Source organism: Populus euphratica, unplaced genomic scaffold (genome assembly GCF_000495115.2).
Source record: "Populus euphratica unplaced genomic scaffold, PopEup_1.0 scaffold64.1, whole genome shotgun sequence".
Taxonomy (NCBI): Eukaryota; Viridiplantae; Streptophyta; class Magnoliopsida; order Malpighiales; family Salicaceae; genus Populus; species Populus euphratica.
Window position 1 is genome coordinate 33,832 of NW_011499923.1, and position 20,013 is coordinate 53,844.

Consider the following 20,013-nt stretch of genomic DNA (forward strand, 5'->3'; position numbering starts at 1 on the left):
GGCTAAATATTTTGATTTTTCCTATTCAACTTCATATTTATTAAGATCAGTAGAGGGTCTACTTAGAAGGACTAATCCCCAAAAACCTTCAAATAGAATATGAATGGATTGGATGTTCTCTAGGAAAGCCTGATCCCTCAGGTATAGGTAGTGTTTTGCGAAATCATTATGGAATTCTTCTTGTTATCTTCTCATTGTCGGTTGGAATTTTAGATTCCAATAATACCAAGCTGCTAGCTGTTGTCAAAGCGATTGAAATCTCAGCCTCTAACTCTTGCATTACAAGCATATTATTATTGAATCTGACTATGCTAATATCATCAATTGGATGAATAATCTTGATAACAGACCTTGGCTGCACCATAAGCTCTTCTCTTCAGCCAATAGATTGGATCAATCACTTTAACTTATTCTCGTCATGAGACTAAACAAGGAATGCACAGAACAAGTGAATTTGTTGCTTGGAACTGAGTCAGCTTGATGTTTTTTGGCCCTTCCTTTGTCTATTTCTGTTAGCGGCTCCTGGTGAAGATGGTTTGTTTTTGCCAGGTTCTGAATTTTTTGCATTCTAAAAAGGCAATGGCTGAATATAGCAGGTGGTGAGCGGTCTGGTTCTTCAGCATACCTTTCATTCTCTTCTGTTTTTCTCGGCATATCAATATTGGCCTAAGGAGGAGCAGATGTCTCTTGCTGTTTGTTGCTTGGTCTGAAGATCTCTATTGATTTGGAATAGTTGATGATAGTTGGAAAGATTTAGTTATATTTTAAATCAGAATTGAGATAGTTTTCTTTTTTTTTTGGGTTTTATAGAGTTTCCCCTTGGTTATTTAGCTTGGTAGATTTGCTTGGCATTTCTGTTTGTGTGGAGGCAAAGCTGCATCCTATGTTTGTTGCTCTGTTCTTGTGGTTTTCTTGGACTTTTTCCTCTTCTTTTATTTCATTTGCTAACCGACAGTGTTTTGTAGATTTGTATCTCCTCCGTCCCTCTTTTGGCGTTTTTAAAGCAATTCTCTAGTTATCCAAAAAAAAAAAACACCAGTTAAACTAAAATTTCAGGTCAAGCTATCTAAATCATTTAAGTTAACAGGGGCACTCATTGTAAGAAAAAATGTGAACTAAACTTATTGTAATAACTATCTAAAGAGAAACAGAGTTCAGTTTTATTCGGGTCCTGTGTTGATTGAGAAAAGTTTAAATCTTTACGTGGGTATTGAGGGTTAAGTGTGTTGGGGTAGTGGAGATAGTCAAAGAGGGAAAGTGGGTTTTGAAAGAGAGGAACCGGTCAGTTAAGAGAGTGAAGAAAGAGGGATTCTGGTGGCATAAGGTGGACTGAAAGGGCAAGGAATAAAGATTTAAGCAAGCATATTCAGTGATGAAAATTAAAAACATCAATTTGGTTTCATAAACCAAAACCAAACCGAATTAAAGTAAAGCATAATTACAAATTAAAGATTTACTAAATCAATGTTTATAATATTCTCCTGTTATTTTTATTTTATACTTGAAATATTTTAAAATACATTAAATTATAGTATAGTTGTATCAAGGACATGGTCAAAACTCTTGAATGTCAGTTGAATATATTTATATATTAATTTTAATATCCCTAAAATGAGTTCTATAGTTAGAGACTAAATCCCTCAACAATGGATTATAAAAAAAAAATACTTCTTATGATAACTGTTAAAATTTAAATCTTGATTAACAAGATATAGATCACATTCATCTAGCAACTAGACCAAATCTCTAAGAGAAGAACATGAATATCAATAACATATGGGAATTTATTTATTTATTTATTATTTCATTAGGCTGGAGAGTCCACGTATTTAGAAACAAAATTCCACATATTTTTATTTTTTAATAGCGCTGTAGAGGTTTAAAATCATCTTTCATCCCTATCCATTTCTAATTGCATTAGATGAACTCCTCTATTAATTGAATAGTATTTCGATTTATTAATTGGAGAATATTATGTCTATTATATATTTGCTTTAACTGAACCGTATACAGCTTGGCTTGATTTGTTTCCTTCGTATAGAATTAATATGGTTTGATCTTTTCAATTACTCGTTAATTTGATGCAGGGTAAAAAACATTCATAACGTGGTTTCATCGCATAGAAATATATGATAGTGTGTAGTTGCTGCAGAATGGTTCTTCACGAGGGATAAAAAATAAGAAAAAGGGAATAAGGATATTCATTGCAGACTTGGCCAATCTCCCTTGGCTTCCCTTGTGGAGAAAGCAAAGCAGAGACTATTTCAACGATCACCATCTATAAATAATCTTGTTTCCCATGCAAGATTTCTCACCCCTCAGCTCTAATACACTTTGAAGAATTAAGATAGAGATAGTCTGATTAGAATGAAAAGAGTTCATTTTCTTGCAAATTTTGTATTTCTGGCTTTCGCTGCCTCATTTGCCTTCGCCTTCGACCCTAGTCCTCTACAGGATTTTTGTGTAGCCATCAATGATACTAAGGATGGTGGTATGCTATGTTACTATCTGAAGTTCATGTTTTTTCTAAACAAACTTTTCTGATGAATTATCGGCAACGTTGCTTTCTTTTGATTTATACGAAGAACTTGATGCTAACATAAATTCTTTCATGCAGTGTTCGTGAATGGGAAATTCTGCAAGGACCCAAAGCTTGCCACAGCAAATGATTTCTTCTTTTCAGGGCTCAACATTGCCAGAGACACCTCCAATCCAGTTGGCTCGGTCGCCAGAAACACTTCCAATCCAGTTGGCTCGGTGGTCACTCCTGCTAATGTCGCTCAAATTCCAGGGCTCAATACTCTTGGAATATCGCTGGTTCGCATTGATTACGCACCATACGGTGGCCTAAACCCACCACACACTCACCCTCGTGCCACGGAGGTCATAACAGTCCTGGAGGGAACGCTCTATGTTGGCTTTGTCACATCGAACCCTGATAATCGTCTCATCACCAAAGTCTTAAAGCCAGGAGATGTTTTCGTGTTCCCATTTGGACTCATTCACTTCCAATTCAATGTGGGGAAAACCAAAGCTTCGGCCATTTCTGCCTTGAGCAGCCAGAACCCTGGTGTAATTACAATCGCAAATGCAGTCTTCGGATCCACTCCACCTATTAGATCTGATGTTCTCGCCAAGGCCTTCCAAGTGGACAAGAAAATAGTGGACTATCTTCAGAAGCAATTCTGGTACGACAACAATTAGAAGAAAATCCTACTGGTAATATAAGCTGACTGGAGGCAATATTGCAGCGTACCATATTGATTGTGTTTGTTACCTTTTCCATTTGTTATGATTATGATTCGTCTTGTTGTCATTTAATAAAGAGCTGGATTGCTTGTTTTGAGCTCCATATTTGTTCTATGTATAAATGAGCACTACTACTTGTTAATTAAAAGCTTCTATTTTCTTCCTTTTTAACTATTTTTGGTTAGGACGCACACAAAATTTACTGTTAATTCGGAAATGGAATCAAATTTACAGGTATTTTCAGTGATGCCCTTGGGCATGACAACCTGTGCTTATTTTTAGACATAAGGGTGGAAGCTAGGAAAGGATAGTATGTAAGATGTGATGTACATGATTAAGACAATGAGCTCTTAAATAGTTTAACAAATATTAATATTAAAATTTTGTTTGTCAATTTAAAAAGTAGTGTTTTATTTCATGATTGCACACTTAATTGATATATGATATAATATAAAGTGTTTATTAAAGAAACTAGTTCTCCCTTTGTTTATGTCTATAATTAGAGAATTGCTTACATGTTGTATCTAAACTTTAAGTCCAGGAACTCATGTTTTTCCATTAAAAAATTATTGTTTTTTTCACTTTTTATGTTATTTTTTAAATGATTTATGAACAATAAATTCAAGTTGTTATCCACTCTTTGCCGAACAATTGGGAACACATGCATGCTAACTTTATCCACAATGACAACATTAAGATATTTGATGATGTTTCTCATCATGTTAAGTTAAAGAAGATCGACTTTATACCGAGAAGCCTGTAAATGAGGCTTTTATATTTGAGACTGAGATGCGTGGAGCATATGACTCTAAGTATGAAAAGAGTAAGGGTAAGGGTCCCAAATATGGCAAGAGAAGAATAGAAGCAATTAGTGGTGGACATAAAAGCAAGCGTGAGAAATGCAGCAGTAATAAAGGTAAGAATATGAATTGTTTCAATTATAATAAAGTTGATCATTTTGCTCATGATTGTTGTCGCATGTTTATAGCGTCGCGATGATAGCGTCCACTCTCTGTTGTATCTATCTAACCAATATAGGGAGACAAGAAATTATTATCTTTTATTAGTGGAAAGCAGGGATGAGAGTCACCATTTAGTATTTTGGTTACTAGGAACTCTAATTAGTGTCAGGGATTGGGTACGGGAACTAGTTGCGTAAAGGGAAGATATTAGCACCCCAAATACACCCTACTTAAGGTAGGTCGTATTATTTTAATTGTCTAATATATGCTAAGGTATTGTAAATATTTTTAATTGTCGGTTTGTCTATGATCGAAGAAAAGTTCTCCTCAATAATAAGATTCTTATCTTATCAAGTAAAACATAACCATTTTAAGGACAATAAAACAAGCTACCTTTTTAATATCGAGCATACGTTTTACTTATAAATTCATAATCTTAAATACTAAAAGAAAACAAAATGATTTTTTTGGAATTATTGAAATATTGGCATAGTTTTTATGACTTTAATAAATTGGTTATTAAAGCTAAAATATATGCTAAAACATATTTTTTAAAATTTTCTTTGTATTAAAAAATGACATTATTTGTTTTTAGAAATTTGGCCATATGTATGAAAACAAAACTTTTTTTTTATTTGATTTTTGCAATGTTTAGATGAAAATTGGGTATTTTAATACTAGGTTAATATCTTTTCGGTATAAAAATACAAACTCATATTAATAAAAATACATGAAAAAATCATAATTTTTTCAAAAAACATTTTTTGGGTTGGGCCGGATCTAGCCCAACAATTTTGGTCTAAGCTGGTGTTGTTCAACCCAATAAATAGTGGAGAACTCTCTACTGTTGATGTGAACAATGGAGGAGAAAACTGAAGAAGATAGTGGAGACAAACAAGAAGAATAATAGTGGTTTGCGTGACGAAAGATGGTAGCTACTACAGTGATATGGGCGTTCTTCCTCTGTTTATTCTTCCTTTTTTTCTGTTTTTTTAATTTGTCTTTGCTTCTGCTCCTGCTCCGGAATGTTGTCCTTTGTGTTTCTCCAGGTCGTCCCTCCTCTTCATTCGTCCTCTCTCTGTATTTCATTCTTCCTATTGTTCCCAGTTTTGTTCTCTCTACAGTGTCTCTCGTTCTTTGTTATTCTACCTTTCAAGTCCCCCTTGTTTTTCGTTTCTTTCCTCTGTAATCCCCTCCAAATTCCCCCACTGTTCTTTTAAAAAAAAATTGAATTTGGGGAATAATCCAACAATAGGTTTTGATCATTGCACTCAATCGAAGGTAATGTTTAACTACAGTCATCCCTCTAACTTATACTTTAACGGTTGTTTAATGATTGTTAAATCTGTTTCTTTTTGGACTGTAAACTGAGGAGCAGCCAACCATATAGAAAGGGATCAAACAACCTTTATGAAATTTCATCGAATTTCAAAGGAAAGTAGATACATATACATGGGAATAATGCTTCTGCTATTGTGCTTGGAATCGGTACTTGCAAACTGGATTTATAGAGCGGTCACACACTTTATCTTTATGATTTACTCTATGCTCCAGAAATTTGATGGAATCTCTTGTTTGTTCTTGCTTTACTATAATTGAGCTTTAATATTGCGTTTGTTGGTTGTTGATAATATCTTTTTATGGTTCTAGTTTTATATTAAATGTTTTTTAGGGTGTTAAACACTGTTAATGTATCTGTTAATGATGATGCTTCTATTTATGTTGTTCAAAATTCCAACACTACTAATAATAGTGATATCATAACTTGGCATGCTAGATTAGGACATATTAGGCAAGATCAATTACATAAATTGACCATAGCTGGTCTTTTAGGATCACTTATCAAAGAGAGATTGCATGTTGATGAGTATTGCCTTCCTAGAAAAGCAACTAGATTGCCATTTGACAAAGCTAAAAGAGCTAATAGTTCATTACAACTTATTCATTCAGACATTTATGACCCAATAAATGTGAGGGTAAGACATGAAGGAAATTATTTCATCATATTTATAAATGATTTCACATGATTTGGTCATGTTTATTTGATCTCATATAAGTCTGAAGCATTGGATTGCTTCATTCCATACACCAATTTGATGGAGAATAAACTAAGGATCAAGATCAAAGCCTTAAGAACTAATCAAGGACGTGAATTACTATTTGAATAATTTAAAAAAAAATATGATGAAAAATGTATAGCTAGATAACTAATTATACCTTATACTCTACAACAAAATGGTGTACCCCTTGCATAATGAAACAAGAATCTTGCTTCTTGCCCAAACCCTGCAATGAAAATTTTCTACATGACGATCATTATGTCACCCACAAGTATTGAGTTCAAAATGCTTCAAGAAGGGTTGCCTTTATGCAACTAAAAATGGCGCATACAACCTAAGGACATGCTTTATTCCTTATGTAAACATAGGTAGGTTTTCTACGTGGTCTCAAAAGGATCTCATATCTGCCCAGTGATGATTTTCATAAAGACAATATAGGGGCATTGTAAGGAATAGTTAAGGCATGTATGCCCACCATTACCAAGCAGGAACTCAGATACGAGTTGGGTGTTTCATGCATCTAAACCCTGACTGATGGTCATAGGACAGATCGCTAGTTACCCACCTAACTTAAAAGTTTGTGTGCTTTCTAAAAATTAAAGCATGTGATGCAGGAGGCACTTATATACAATACATGAACAAATGTGTACATTAATTTAAAGGGCATAACCAATAAATTAAAAAAAAATACATATTAAAAATAAACATGCAAGCCATAAAACAAACACAATGATCAGACAAAATAATGCTTAGTCCACAAGGTTCCTAGCAAAGTCATCATTATGTCGTACATGTACGGCGTCGCGGCGATCATCCACCACTCAAAAATTATAATAGACAAATGTATAGTCTGTTCTGGAAAAATATGGAGGGACAGGGAATTCTTGTTCGTTATTAGTAAAATATGGACTGGGAGTTGCCACTTAGTATTCTAGTCACTAGGAACCCTAATTAGTCTCAGAGATCGGGTACAGAGACTGGTTGCGTAAAGGAAAGGTATTAGCACCCTAACTATGTCCTACCTATGATAGACTGCATTGTTTTGTTGTCTGATAAAATCTAAAATCGTGTTGTGGTTTCTAATTGTTGGTCTGTCTAAAGTTCAAGACAAGCTCTTCTTAATAAGAAGATTCTTATCTTAATGCAGTAAAATCTAACCATTCTATTTTCTGAAAAAAAGAATTAGATATCTAGAATACGTATTACGTGTAATGTTATACCCTGGATACTAAGAGACAAACAAAATAAAATTTTTGTTGTTTTTAAAATTTTGGTCAATGTTCTCTAATAAAGTGATTATTAAAGCCAAAATGCATACTAAAACATTGTTTGGTGCATGAAAAACACAATACGATTTTTTTAGCTTTAAGACACTTGGTCGTATGCATAAAAATATTTTTTTAAAATTTTTTTAAGTTGAAAAAAACCAAGTATTTTAAAATCAAATTTATATTTTACAGTGTATTTACTTGGACTGGACCAACACGGCTCAACATAAAGAAAATGGGCCAGTATTGGCCCAACATACAACAAAATGGGTCGGATTGGCCCAACAAAAAAAATGGGCCAGCACCGGCCCATCATGCAAAATAGGCCAGTACTGGCCTAAAAGATTGTAATTGGCTGGTTACGATGCACAATACAGTAACCAGCCAATTATTCATTTGTTGCAAAACCAATTATTCATTTGCTGCAAAATGTGAATTGCTCACGTTTTGCATGCAAATGAAAGGGGAATAAAAGGAGACAAAATAGGGAAGGAAAAAAGCTTGCCTGGCGAGAAGAGGTGTGGCTGTTGTCGTTGGTGGCTAGACCAGCGATGCTGCTTCTGCTTCTCTCCTATTCTTTCTTCCTTCTTCTCTGCTTTATTTTTTTATGTCTTTTTTTCTCTCTCTCTTCCCTTTTTATCTCTTTTCTTTCTCTCCCTCCCCCATTTTTATCTTTCTTTCTCTCTTCGTTTTCTCCCTTCTGTCTTCTCTTCTTATGCTCTCTTTCCTTATATTTGTAGGAAAATAGGGGAAAAGACATAGCTGAGGCAGCCATTGTGCGACAACAATTAGAAGAAAATCCTAGTGGTAATATAAGCTGACAGGAGGCAATATTGCAGCGTACCATATTGATTGTGTTTGTTAACTTTTCCATTTGTTATGATTATGATTCGTCTTGTTGTCATTTAATAAAGAGCTGGATTGCTTGCTTGTGAGCTCCGTATTTGTTCTATGTATAAATAATAGCACTACTATTCGTTAATTAAAAGCTTCTATTTTCTTCCTTTTTAACTATTTTTGGTTAGGACGCACACAAAATTTACTATTCATTCGAAAATGGATTCAAATTTACATGTGCACCCCAAGTCTACCTGACAAAGTATTTTCAGCGATGCCCTTGGGCATGACAACCTGTGTTTATTTTTAGACATAAGGGTGAAAGCTAGAAAAGAATGGGATGTAAGATGTGATGTACATGATTAAGACAATGAGCTCCGTATTTGTTCATGTATAAATGAGAGCACTACTACTTGTTAATTAAGAGCTTCTATTTTCTTTCTTTTTACCTTTTTTTGGTTAGGACGCACACAAAATTTACTGTTAATTCGAAAATGGATTCAAATTTACAGGTGCACCCCAAGTCTACCTGACAAAGTATTTTCAGTGATGCCCTTGGGCATGACAACCTGTGTTTATTTTTAGACATAAGGTTGGAAGCTAGGAAAGGATAGTATGTAAGATGTGATGTACATGATTAAGACAATGAGCTCTTAAATAGTTTAACAAATTTTAATATTAAAATTTTGTTTGTCAATTTAAAAAGTAGTGTTTTATTTCATGATTGCACTCTTAATTGATATATCATATAATATAAAGTGTCTATTTAGAAAGCTAGTTCTCTCTCTATGGTATGCATTTTTTACAATATTTATGTCAATATAAAAAATCATGAAGTTATAGCATCGTAAACATTGTAATAACCTATTTCTAGGTTATTTCCCAAGTTTATCTTTTTTTAAAAAAAAAATAATAAATAAAGAGTAACATTTTGAAAAAATCAAGCTGTAATTTAGGATGAAATTGAAAGTTTAACTATACTCCATTTTATCCAAAACTAAAAAGACAGTGCAAATTCAAGATAAAATTATATCAATATTGGACAAATCTCTATAAAACTTAAACCTAGGGATATAATTAGATTTTTAATAGCTCAATTTAATTAAATCAATTATTAAATTAATAAAATTAAATTTTATTTTATCAAAACAAACAATAACCAATCAACAAAATATTTTCTCCACACCTAAAAATACTCATGTGTAGGCTCACAAAACAACTAGTGATGCTTAAACCTAAATTAATGTAATGTTAAATAATAAAAATTAAAAAACTAAAATATAAAAAAAATAAAGGATAATCTTCCTTAAAAAAGAGAGAGAGAGAGAAAACATTGTGGAACGACATGTTACAATCTATGCTGTTCTCTCTCTTTGGGTACACTAACTTTAAGGGCAGGATTAGTTTGTTTTTTTAATTGAATTTAATTAGTGACTTCAAAAAAATTGTAATAAAAATCAAACAATTACATCTAGGAAAAATCATTACCACTATCCAAACAATATTTTAGAAAAAAAACATTTGTCAAAGATATTAATATACATCAGTAGTTTAATTGGTCAACTAATGATATATTTTTAAATAATCAATCACAGTCTCCGTGGCTTCAAAAACAACCATTCTTGTGGTAACAAGATCAAACGCCATGGAGACTTTAAGCCCACTCCAGTAGATTTTTTCAAGGGACAATGGAGAAATTGTTGGCTTCGCCATGCATGTTCAAAGAACATTTATAAAAATAAAACAATAACAAAATGGTAAAATAAGTCACACAATTACATCTAGGAATAATCAACGACGATTAACCTTATATCCATTTAAAATCATCTGAAACTTCCATTGAAGTAACTACCCCAGGACCAGAAATATTTTGTCACCTAACAATCTTTAGTTCTCGACCTGCTCTGATATTTTCACCAGATATCTTCAACAAAGCCTTGTGATACGAGGCATTGCACCCAGTCCTGTTAACTTAAAGGAAAAGTATCATGCTGGAAACAGTCTTATCAAGAAAATATTGGCATATGATTGATATTGTCAAGTTTTTTGAATCTATGGAGGAATTCGTGAGTGAATTCTACTCTCTTGTCAATCGGTTTCATCACTGCCATCTAAGAACGAGCAACTACGTACTAAAGACTGGAGCAAGTCTTCGTCGGCTTCATTTAGAGATAACGTCGACCAATTCAATGACACCAATCTATAAATAACCTATCATCCATGCAAGATATCTCACCCATCTCCTTAAGAAAAATCAGCGTGGAATCTAATGGAAGGGCTAAAGTTTGTACTAGTTTTTGTCCTCTTGGCTCTGGCTTCTTCATTTGCCTCTGCCTTCGATCCTAGTCCTCTTCAGGACTTCTGTGTAGCAGTGGATGAAACCGATGGTGGTATGAGCTCTTGAAGTATTTCGTTAAGAGTTGCATGATAGTATTACACTGAAAATATCATGCATCCTGTATATATTTTATTATTCCTTTACTTTCCGGTATATATTCAATATTCTCTATTAATTGATGACTTTTTAAGGGTATCGAATGTCTTTCTCATGCAGTGTTTGTGAATGGCAAATTCTGCAAGGACCCAAAGGATGTTACTGCAAAGGATTTCTTCTCTTCTGGACTCAACATTCCAGGGGACACTTCCGGTCGTGTTGGTTCAAATGTCACTGCTGTCAATGTTGAAAAAATTCCAGGACTCAACACTCTTGGCATATCCTTAGCTCGCATTGATTTCGCTCCATATGGCCTAAACCCACCCCACACTCACCCTCGCGCCACTGAGATCATAGTAGTTGTGGAGGGTACGCTCTATGTTGGCTTTGTCACGTCTAACTTAGCTAACGGAGATAATCGCCTAATCACCAAAGCCTTAAAACCTGGAGATGTTTTTGTGTTTCCAATTGGACTCATTCATTTCCAATTCAATATGGGAAAAACCAAAGCGCTTGCTTTCGCCGGCTTAAGCAGCCAGAACCCTGGTGTAATTACAATTGCGAATGCGGTGTTTGGATCGGATCCACCCATTAATCCTGATGTCCTCGCCAAGGCCTTCCAACTGGACAAGAAGGTAGTCGACTATCTTCAGAAATCATTCTAGTCGGACAAGAACAAGACATGGAGCAGTGGCCCTGCGATATCGGATTATATTTGACGTGTTCTCATCGTTATTTCCGCTGTCGTATTTTTTTTCATAAATAAATAGGTTGCTGAACCTGTATCTTATGCTTATTCTATCATAATATACAAAGCATTATAATATAGTACTGGTAATAATATAGAATCCATAATAATATAACACAAAGGAACTGCAGTTAGCGCTCTTTCTAACTGGTCCTTTTTTTGGTTGAAAATGTTTTCTCCCTTTTTATTTTTTTTTTGTTTCCTCTCACGTTAGCGAGCAATAATTATCACTTTGTTCGATATTTGATAGGGAATTATTTCAGCAATTGCAGTCATAGTTTGACTCTAAGATCTAAGAGTGTGAAGGATTGTTATAAGAAGATGGAGATTGAGATAGTTAAAGCTGATGTTGTTAAAGATAAAGAGGCTATAATAACAAGATTTTATAATGTTGTTAAGGATAAAGAGGATATAATAACAAGATTTTTTAATAGTTTGAATACAAAGATAGCTAATATAATTGAATTATATCATTATATTGCAATAAAGAATATGGCTTACATTGTTATCATGATAGAGAGATAATTGGAAAAAAAAAATACACTCTAAAGAGGTAATTTATTTTTATGGACCAAAATAGGGATGGATTCAAATTAAAATAAATCATGAATAACCTCATAAAATAATTAAGATAGTTGATGTCATGAAAATGTATTTAAGAAAAACCATATAGTAAATGTGACATTTTATTTGTAAGAATGTGGTAAAGATGGCGTCTATTTTCCTTTAAGCATAAATAATTTTTTTACTTGAATCTCTGGAATTAGTGCATAATTTAGAATTCCTAGTTAGGGGGAAGTTTATTTTTATTTATTTTTTCTTTTAATTTTTAAAGGTATCAATTTATATCGGGTAATGACAGCTTGTCAACTCCATATGGTATACTAAGGTTAAGGCTATGTGTATGTGTTTTCTTGTCAATTTATTTCTAAGCATTTATTTAATTTAATTTTATCTATTATTTATTATGTTCATTTTAATCGGCTAGATTGAATGTGCATATATTTTATTTTTCAAGTTTTCACAAGCATCATAAAAACTAATAAAAAGCTTTAGGCTTGAGCTTGTCACCTTTTAGGATTAAATGGGAAGATTTAGGCAATGAATATGACTTATATCCATTAATACTCACTAGAACTTTCGTTTAAACTAAAACTCACCCTATACTCAAGGTATCATAGAGTTTACTCCTATACCATGTTGCATAAGCTTAAGAGACAGAATTGTCAACCTTAGGAAAATCTTTTGGGAGAGACAAGCCCTGCCAAACCTTTTATTAGCTAGATCATATCCATGTGGTTGACCTCTTAATAAGACGTGAATAGTAACATGACATATATATATTTGTTTATACAATGATCTTATGAATCCCTAAAAATAAGAGATTTTATCAATTTTATTTTAATACCAAAAAAAAGATTTCATTGATTTTGTCCTTTTTACTTTTTTTAAATTAATCTCTAAAAATAGCATATTTAATTGATTTTGGATTGTTGATGAAAAGTTTTCATGTTAATCCATAAAATAAAAGATTTCATCAAGCTAAGACTTTTGGAAAAAAAAATTGACACTAATTCCTAAAAAATAGAAGATTTTGTTGAAACTTCTTTCTAAAGCATTGTTGAAATAACAAACTCATCAATTTATTTTTTATTTCAAAAACATATCAAGGAACCTTACATTAATAAACTAATATCTTTTAGCCTTGTTTGGGATGTTTTACCTATTATAACTAGGGTTATTTAGCTTGTATTTAGTTTTTTTAAAAAAAAAAGTAATTAGAGATGGATTAATTATTTAATTATAAATAAAACTTGGGTATGAGAGTTTTCTCTTACAGTCAGTTCCTAATGGAACTTTTTCAAGACTTATCAAAGATTAACTGTCTTTCTAGTTTTTATCTTCACTTATCAAAGAATTAACCGAGTTTTATGGTGACTCTTATACTTCTCATTCGCGTCTTATTTATAAATGTTGGCTAGGGGTTGGTTACTCATTGTCCTAGTGTCTCATTATAGGTTATCGTTGTGTTAATATTAATTCCAAACCTGATCTTAGCTTGTATAGGAAGGGTTAATTTAATTGTGAATTTCTTAGTCTTCTTACCTTATAGAGAGGGAAAAATATTGGGTGTCATAACCCATTTTTGGGTTATTTCTCGATTCATTTTTTTCCAACCTAAAAAAAAAAGAATGGAACATGACATAATGCCCTTTTTGAACAGCATTGTGCTACTTCTTCCCCTGGATGCGTAGAGGTTGGGGAAAAAGAGGTTTGTTCCCCTATATTTTCCCTCTCCCTCTCTCTCCCATGACCCGAAAAACCAACAAGACACACACCCATTAAATTGCCAAGACAAAAATGCAGAGGAGACAAGTCCTACGGACTGCTCTAGGGCAGCTGCCCAATGGCCGTCGGCCGCCCTACCCTTGTGCCATGACTGGAATGGGGTAGTAGCCCTCTCTCCCCTTTTTCACCCTTATAAATAGTAGGGGAAAGAGAGCAAAACGGGGGGGGGAATTTTGACGAGATATTAGATGAATGAAATTAAAAAACCAGAAAGGGGAGATTGGAGAGAAAACAGAGAAAGATGGGTGGAGGATGAGAGATTGAAGGAAGAATTGATTGAGATACAGGAGGGAGAATGAGAAGAAAAACAGAGAGCAAAAACATAGAAAAAAAAAAAGGAAAGAGAGAATGAAAGAGATTGAATGAAAAAAAAAAAGGAATAGAAAGAACAAAGAAATAGAAAAAAAAAAGGAAAAAAGGGAGAACAAAAGGGATGGAAGAGAGAAACTGGAAAAAAAAAAAACAGAGAAAAGCAAAGGAAAACAGGGGAGAATATAGGGGAGAGAGAGAGAAGAGAAATAGAAGTAAAACATACCAGAAAGAGAGAAGACACAGGGACTAGGGGAAAGAAACAAAGACAATGACGGGGGGAAAAGCAATCAAAATATAAGGGGATAAGGAAAAACAGAGGCTTGAACCTCTGCACAAGGAAGAAGAATAACAGTCACCACCGCAGCAGCCACCATCATTTTTTTTCCATCTCAAACCACTGCTAACGACAGTGAACACGCTCCTTCACTCCAAGTAATCTTCTCTCCTTCTCTGATCCATCTTGCTGGTTTGTTTCATTTGCATGTAGAACATGAGCAATTCATGTTCTGCAACAAATGAAATATAATTAGTCGATTACTATGCTATAATGAACTAGTAACTCTGCTCAGCACAGTAACCAGCTATCTTCTCATGCTGGACTTTAGTAGTGTACTCCACACTGCTGGGCCAAGTCCAGCTTGGTAGAAAGAAGGTTTTCTTTTTGGGCCGAGTCTGGTCCCGTTAAAAAAAATCAAAAATCCATTTAAAAAATTTTGGTTCTATCGCGTATTTTTTTTTTAATATTGGTTTGTATTTCTATATTATAAGGATACAAATAAAGTATTAAATGGCTAGTTTTCATTGAAACATTGAAAAAATTATGAAACAAAAAAAAAATTTGTTTACATACATGCGGTCATATCCTATTTTCATATGATAAAAATTTAAAAATATGTGTTAGCATGCATTTTAACTTTAATAACTAGTTTATTAAAGTCATGAGAACCAGGTCAACATTTTAAAAATTCTAAAAAAAATATTTTATTTTCTTTTAATATTTGAGATTACAAACTTACACGTAAGACGTACTTCTAATATTCAAATTAAATCTTTGATTGACATCAAAATGGTTAGATTTCACCTTATAAGATAAAGACCTCCATATCAAGAAAAACTTTTTTTGAAAACCATAGACAAACCAACAATTAAAAAACATGACAAGACCTTAGTTTTCTATCAGACAATTAAACAATGCAGCTTAACTTAGGTAAGACGTATTTGAGATGTTAATACCTTTTCTTTATACAACCAGTCCTCATGCCCAATCTTTGAGACCAGTTGGGGTTTTTAGTGACCAAATTATTATATAACGTCTCATTTCTGCTTTTCACTAATAAAAAATAAGAATTCATAGTCTTTCCATATTTATCATATAGATACTTACAAGAGTGGACAATTTCACCGCAACACCACACACGTGCGACATTGGAGAAATTCTATTTTCCTAGAAATTTTATCCATTTTAAGTTTTTTGTGCGCACCATCAACTATATAATTTTAAACCTTTAACCAGCACTAATAGATGTTTGAAATATTAAAAAAAAAATTATTAATTTCTATAGAAACTTTACAACTGCAAGTTCAAAGATAACCCAAATAATTGGAAAAACAAATTGCTAAAAAAATTCTAAAGTACACATCTTTTTTTAAAAATATTATGATGACAACATATTGAATCGATCAAGGTCAATTCAAGTTAACATATAAAATCTATAACTCAAATTATGGAACATTGATAACCTCATAAAAAGAAAAGAAAAATCATATTGGAGCTCAATTCTCAATCAACTCTATATTAATCATTGAAATTGAAAAAAAAAAACATAAATCAAAAAAAGGATATAAAGACCATGTCAACTAGGGTTAACCTCCCAAGATTAGATTATGAATTCAGGATAACCCAATAAAAAGAAAATCAAAACAAACTACAAAGCTCAATTCTCAATTAGTCCACAATTAAAAGATAAAATTGAAAAAAATCAATTAAAAAAAAAACCTGATTTAACATGCCAAGCCATTTACTCAAATCATGACACAAGGACAACCTCATAGAAAGTAAACAAAAATAAATTATGAAGCTTAATTTTCAATCAACCTAAAAGGTGAAGGATAAAATTGAAAAAAAAACTCAATTATAAATAGGACCAAAAAAAATTGATCCAATAAAGTTAACCGATAAAACTCATGAGTTTTGTCATGATATTAAGATAACCTTATAAAAAATAAAATAAATTAAATTATGAAAAATAATCCATAACAAATTCACTGTTAAATGATGAAATTGAAAAATAAAATAAAAAGGATATTTTTCTTATAAACAATACTTTATAAGGATGAGAATAATGATTTTATCTCCTCAATTAGTTCTTTTTAATGTTTTAGATGGAGGAAGAAAAATCATAGTGACCTACTAGATTTGTGTCTTATGCTATGTCATGGGCTGAATCAAAAAAAAAAATTTATGTAAAGAAAAGAATATTCATGTATTGCTCACACGTGTTAAACACGAAGAAATTTTTTTGACTTTGATCATAGATTTAAATGAATTAATTAAGGTGGTTTCATTTGATTATATGAGAAAAAACAACCAATGACAGTTGTTGCTACCCAATTTTTGACCCATATTTTTGATAAATTTTCAGAAAAAATCAAAAATAGCAAAAAACAATGAAAACCCCCAAAAAATGTGCATGATATATTTACATCGTTTTTAGCATTTTCAACGTCATCTTAGAAGAATATAAATTTTTAAAGATATTTTGAACGCGTTCAACTTTTAATGCGTTAATTTTACAATCACTGAGTTTTTGAATCGACGTTAATATTACTCACTTTAAAAAAATTCAAAAAATGAAAAAAACCAAAATCACAAAAAAAATAATAAATCAAGGGACTAGTTTGAAAAGATGACAACATGTTACCAGTAAATACTAGGCTATAATAAAAAACAAGGGTGGGGAATGAAGAGGGAGGGGTGCGAATAAAAATTTTGGTAGGGGAAGTGACATGACTAAAAGATTGATGTCTTCTCCCAAGTGCAGGAGTGTCGAAGTAATAAATAACCCGGCAAGACCGGGGTCGAACCACAGGGAGGTTATTTGTACAAATTATAAATAACAATAATACAACAACAATAACAATAACAATAACAACAACAATAATAACAATAATAATAATAATAATAATAATAGTAATAATAATAATAAAGAAAGAGAAGAAGAAGAAGAAGATGAGAACTTGGAGATGGAAAATTAATGTAAGGATTAAACAATAATAATAACAAATGTCAAGGTTAGAGGTTCCACTAATGGTATATCAAACAAGTATAGTATAAACTCTTATTATTGAATTGGAAACCACACACAAAGGAGGTTCCAATCAGATTATATATTGTTAACATGATTACATTAGTCATCTTATTCAATTAATGCTAATACTTGTAAATCTCGTCAAGCATTCATGATTATAACTTATGTTAACAACAAATCAAGTTCCTTTCATAGCTCAGGTGTCGGTTATACCATACATTATGGGCTATGAAAGTGCCAAGCATTTGTTGTACCAAGTGTTATACAACATAAATCAAGATTAGGCATTTAACAAGCAAAGTATTAAAGAGTGAACAAGATAACAAATATAAAACATGTTAGTATCAAACATTAAAGTCCATATTAAGTTTACATTATACTTATTCTTACACCATTAGTGTAACCTTTTCACCTTGACATAACTAACTTAGCTAGACATAATGAAAGAAAGCAAAATAGATAAACAAAATAAGAACATAAAAGTTAACTAAGTAAAGGAAAGGAAATGAAAGGCATAACCTTAATATTAATGAAAGCAAAGCATAAACATTACAAAAAATACAAAGAGAGAAAGGAAGAGCATGATCTTGATCTGGAAACCAAGATGCCTAAATGCATGGCAAATGCCTCCTTTTATAGGCCAAAATTGGGAACTATTGATTTGATGACTAATTGATGAGTGGGTGGCCACCTCTTGACTTGGTGACAATCCTTATCTTCTCTTGTCTGCCCAAAACATCATTGATAACGTCAAAATTGGAACCACTTGCAAACATGAAAGTTGTAGACAATTGTCTCAGTTATCTTGTGTAAACAATTCAGCTCATTTGGACTTCTAGAACTCTAGATATGGCCAAAATACCGAACAGTGCTCGGGCTGGAGGACAGATTCGGGCTTCTTTGTTGTTGCTACTATTTGGACTTGAAAATGGCCTTTTTAGATCTTGAGCTCCATATGAAAGTTGTAGGCCTATGTCTTAACTTTCCATCCATATAAAGTGGACCTAAATCTGAGATCTACAACTCCAGATATGATCCAATTACCGAACAGTGTTCCGGTATAGACTGCACCGACATCTCTTTTCGGAGTTTAGTCATCTCTTTATCCTTTCAATTTCAATTCTTAAATTCATTAATCAATCCTTTCATTTATGTGATAGGCCTGCATTAAAAATAAACATTTACCACAAATTATAGGTATCTTATATTATTAGATACATTATTATAAAACATGTTTTAGTTAAGGAGTTATTGATACTTCAAGTGCAAAATGATGATATAAAACCTTGATAAAAATGCACTTTTAAGTACTAATCAGGAAGGCAGAAAAAAAACCCAAAAAAACCACCAAAAAAAACCCCTAGAAACCTAAACCTTTTCTCCTCCCTCACCTGAGCCGCCGTCTCCGGCCTTTGGAAAAAAAAACAGAAGACCAGGGGCCGCCGCTCCCTTGGAAAAAGAAAAAAACAAACCGACCCCCCTCCATTTTGACTTTCTTCATTTGAAGATGCCACCTTGTTCCCCCTTGGCCTTGTGGGAAAGACACCTAGTGTCACAGGGTTAAAATTCATCAAGGTGTAGGCTAACGAAAAGTGTTGCTGGACAGTAGCTAAGGGGTGGCAGCCCGCGTGACAGTAGCGAAAATCGACAGCATGCAACAGCTAACACAGTAGTGAGCTGACGAGAGTTGAGACTTGGGCGAGGATTGTCCAAGGCCTTGATGAAACAGTGCTGGGATGACACAGTGGGATAGTGGGGAATTCAGCAGCACTAGTGAAATCGGTAGCGTCGAGGAATTCGGCAGCGTCGACAAATTCGGCAGCAGGGGTTGATGATAACTTGGACAGCAGACGGTCCAAGGCATACGAGGCAGTTACGCTGGCAGCATGTGTGCTGGCAGTGGGCAGTTGGCTTGTGGGATAACATGCCAATGCAGTTGCGGTAGTTTTGGGAGCAATTATCGGTAGTTGCGACAGTTTCTTATGTGGGGAAGAAAATGGCTAGAACATGGGATAATGGGCGTTCCAGCTATGCAGGAAGTTAGAGACAGTTTATACTTGTAACTTCCATTATCTTGTAATTAGATAGGCTGTAAAATGTGTAGCATGCAGAAATGAGATGGGCATAGCACACAAGATGGACTTTGTGTAATCTTTTAATTGAGTTAATGAAAAGGTTGGGACTTGTTCCTGTAATCTGCTGTGTTTTGAATTCTGTTCATATTCATTAGTGTTATTCTGCTTGCTTGGGACATTGAAAGAGGGTGGGGATCTCTTGGGTTTGTGGGACAAACTAGTCGTAGGCAAAACACGAGTGAATCTGTGAGGGAAAGGCTGAGTCTTGCGGGACTAGACTGCCACGCGAGGTCTGTTTTCGAGAGCGAAAAATTGACCCCGTGACACCTAGGGAGACCCTAGACAGAGGTCGTTCCCCATTGCCGTTGGTCCTCTCCCAAACCGGCATCTACAACCTTCAGCCAAAGAGCC

At 33.4% G+C, this 20,013-nt stretch overlaps 2 protein-coding genes across 2 annotated transcripts; both read left to right on the top strand.

Moving 5' to 3' along the window:
• The first annotated feature begins 2,344 nt into the window (after window positions 1–2,344).
• On the top strand, window positions 2,345–3,272 carry LOC105135319 (germin-like protein subfamily 1 member 13). The gene is made up of 2 exons (XM_011040137.1): window positions 2,345–2,491; window positions 2,618–3,272. Exons 1-2 carry the CDS (start codon window positions 2,368–2,370, stop codon window positions 3,202–3,204), a joined length of 711 nt encoding a protein of 236 aa, XP_011038439.1. The 5' UTR covers window positions 2,345–2,367; the 3' UTR covers window positions 3,205–3,272.
• Window positions 3,273–10,590: 7,318 nt separating this feature from the next.
• On the top strand, window positions 10,591–11,636 carry LOC105135320 (germin-like protein subfamily 1 member 7). The gene is made up of 2 exons (XM_011040138.1): window positions 10,591–10,766; window positions 10,931–11,636. The coding sequence occupies exons 1-2, from the start codon at window positions 10,646–10,648 to the stop codon at window positions 11,473–11,475; spliced, it is 666 nt and encodes a 221-aa protein (XP_011038440.1). The 5' UTR covers window positions 10,591–10,645; the 3' UTR covers window positions 11,476–11,636.
• Window positions 11,637–20,013: the final 8,377 nt, after the last annotated feature.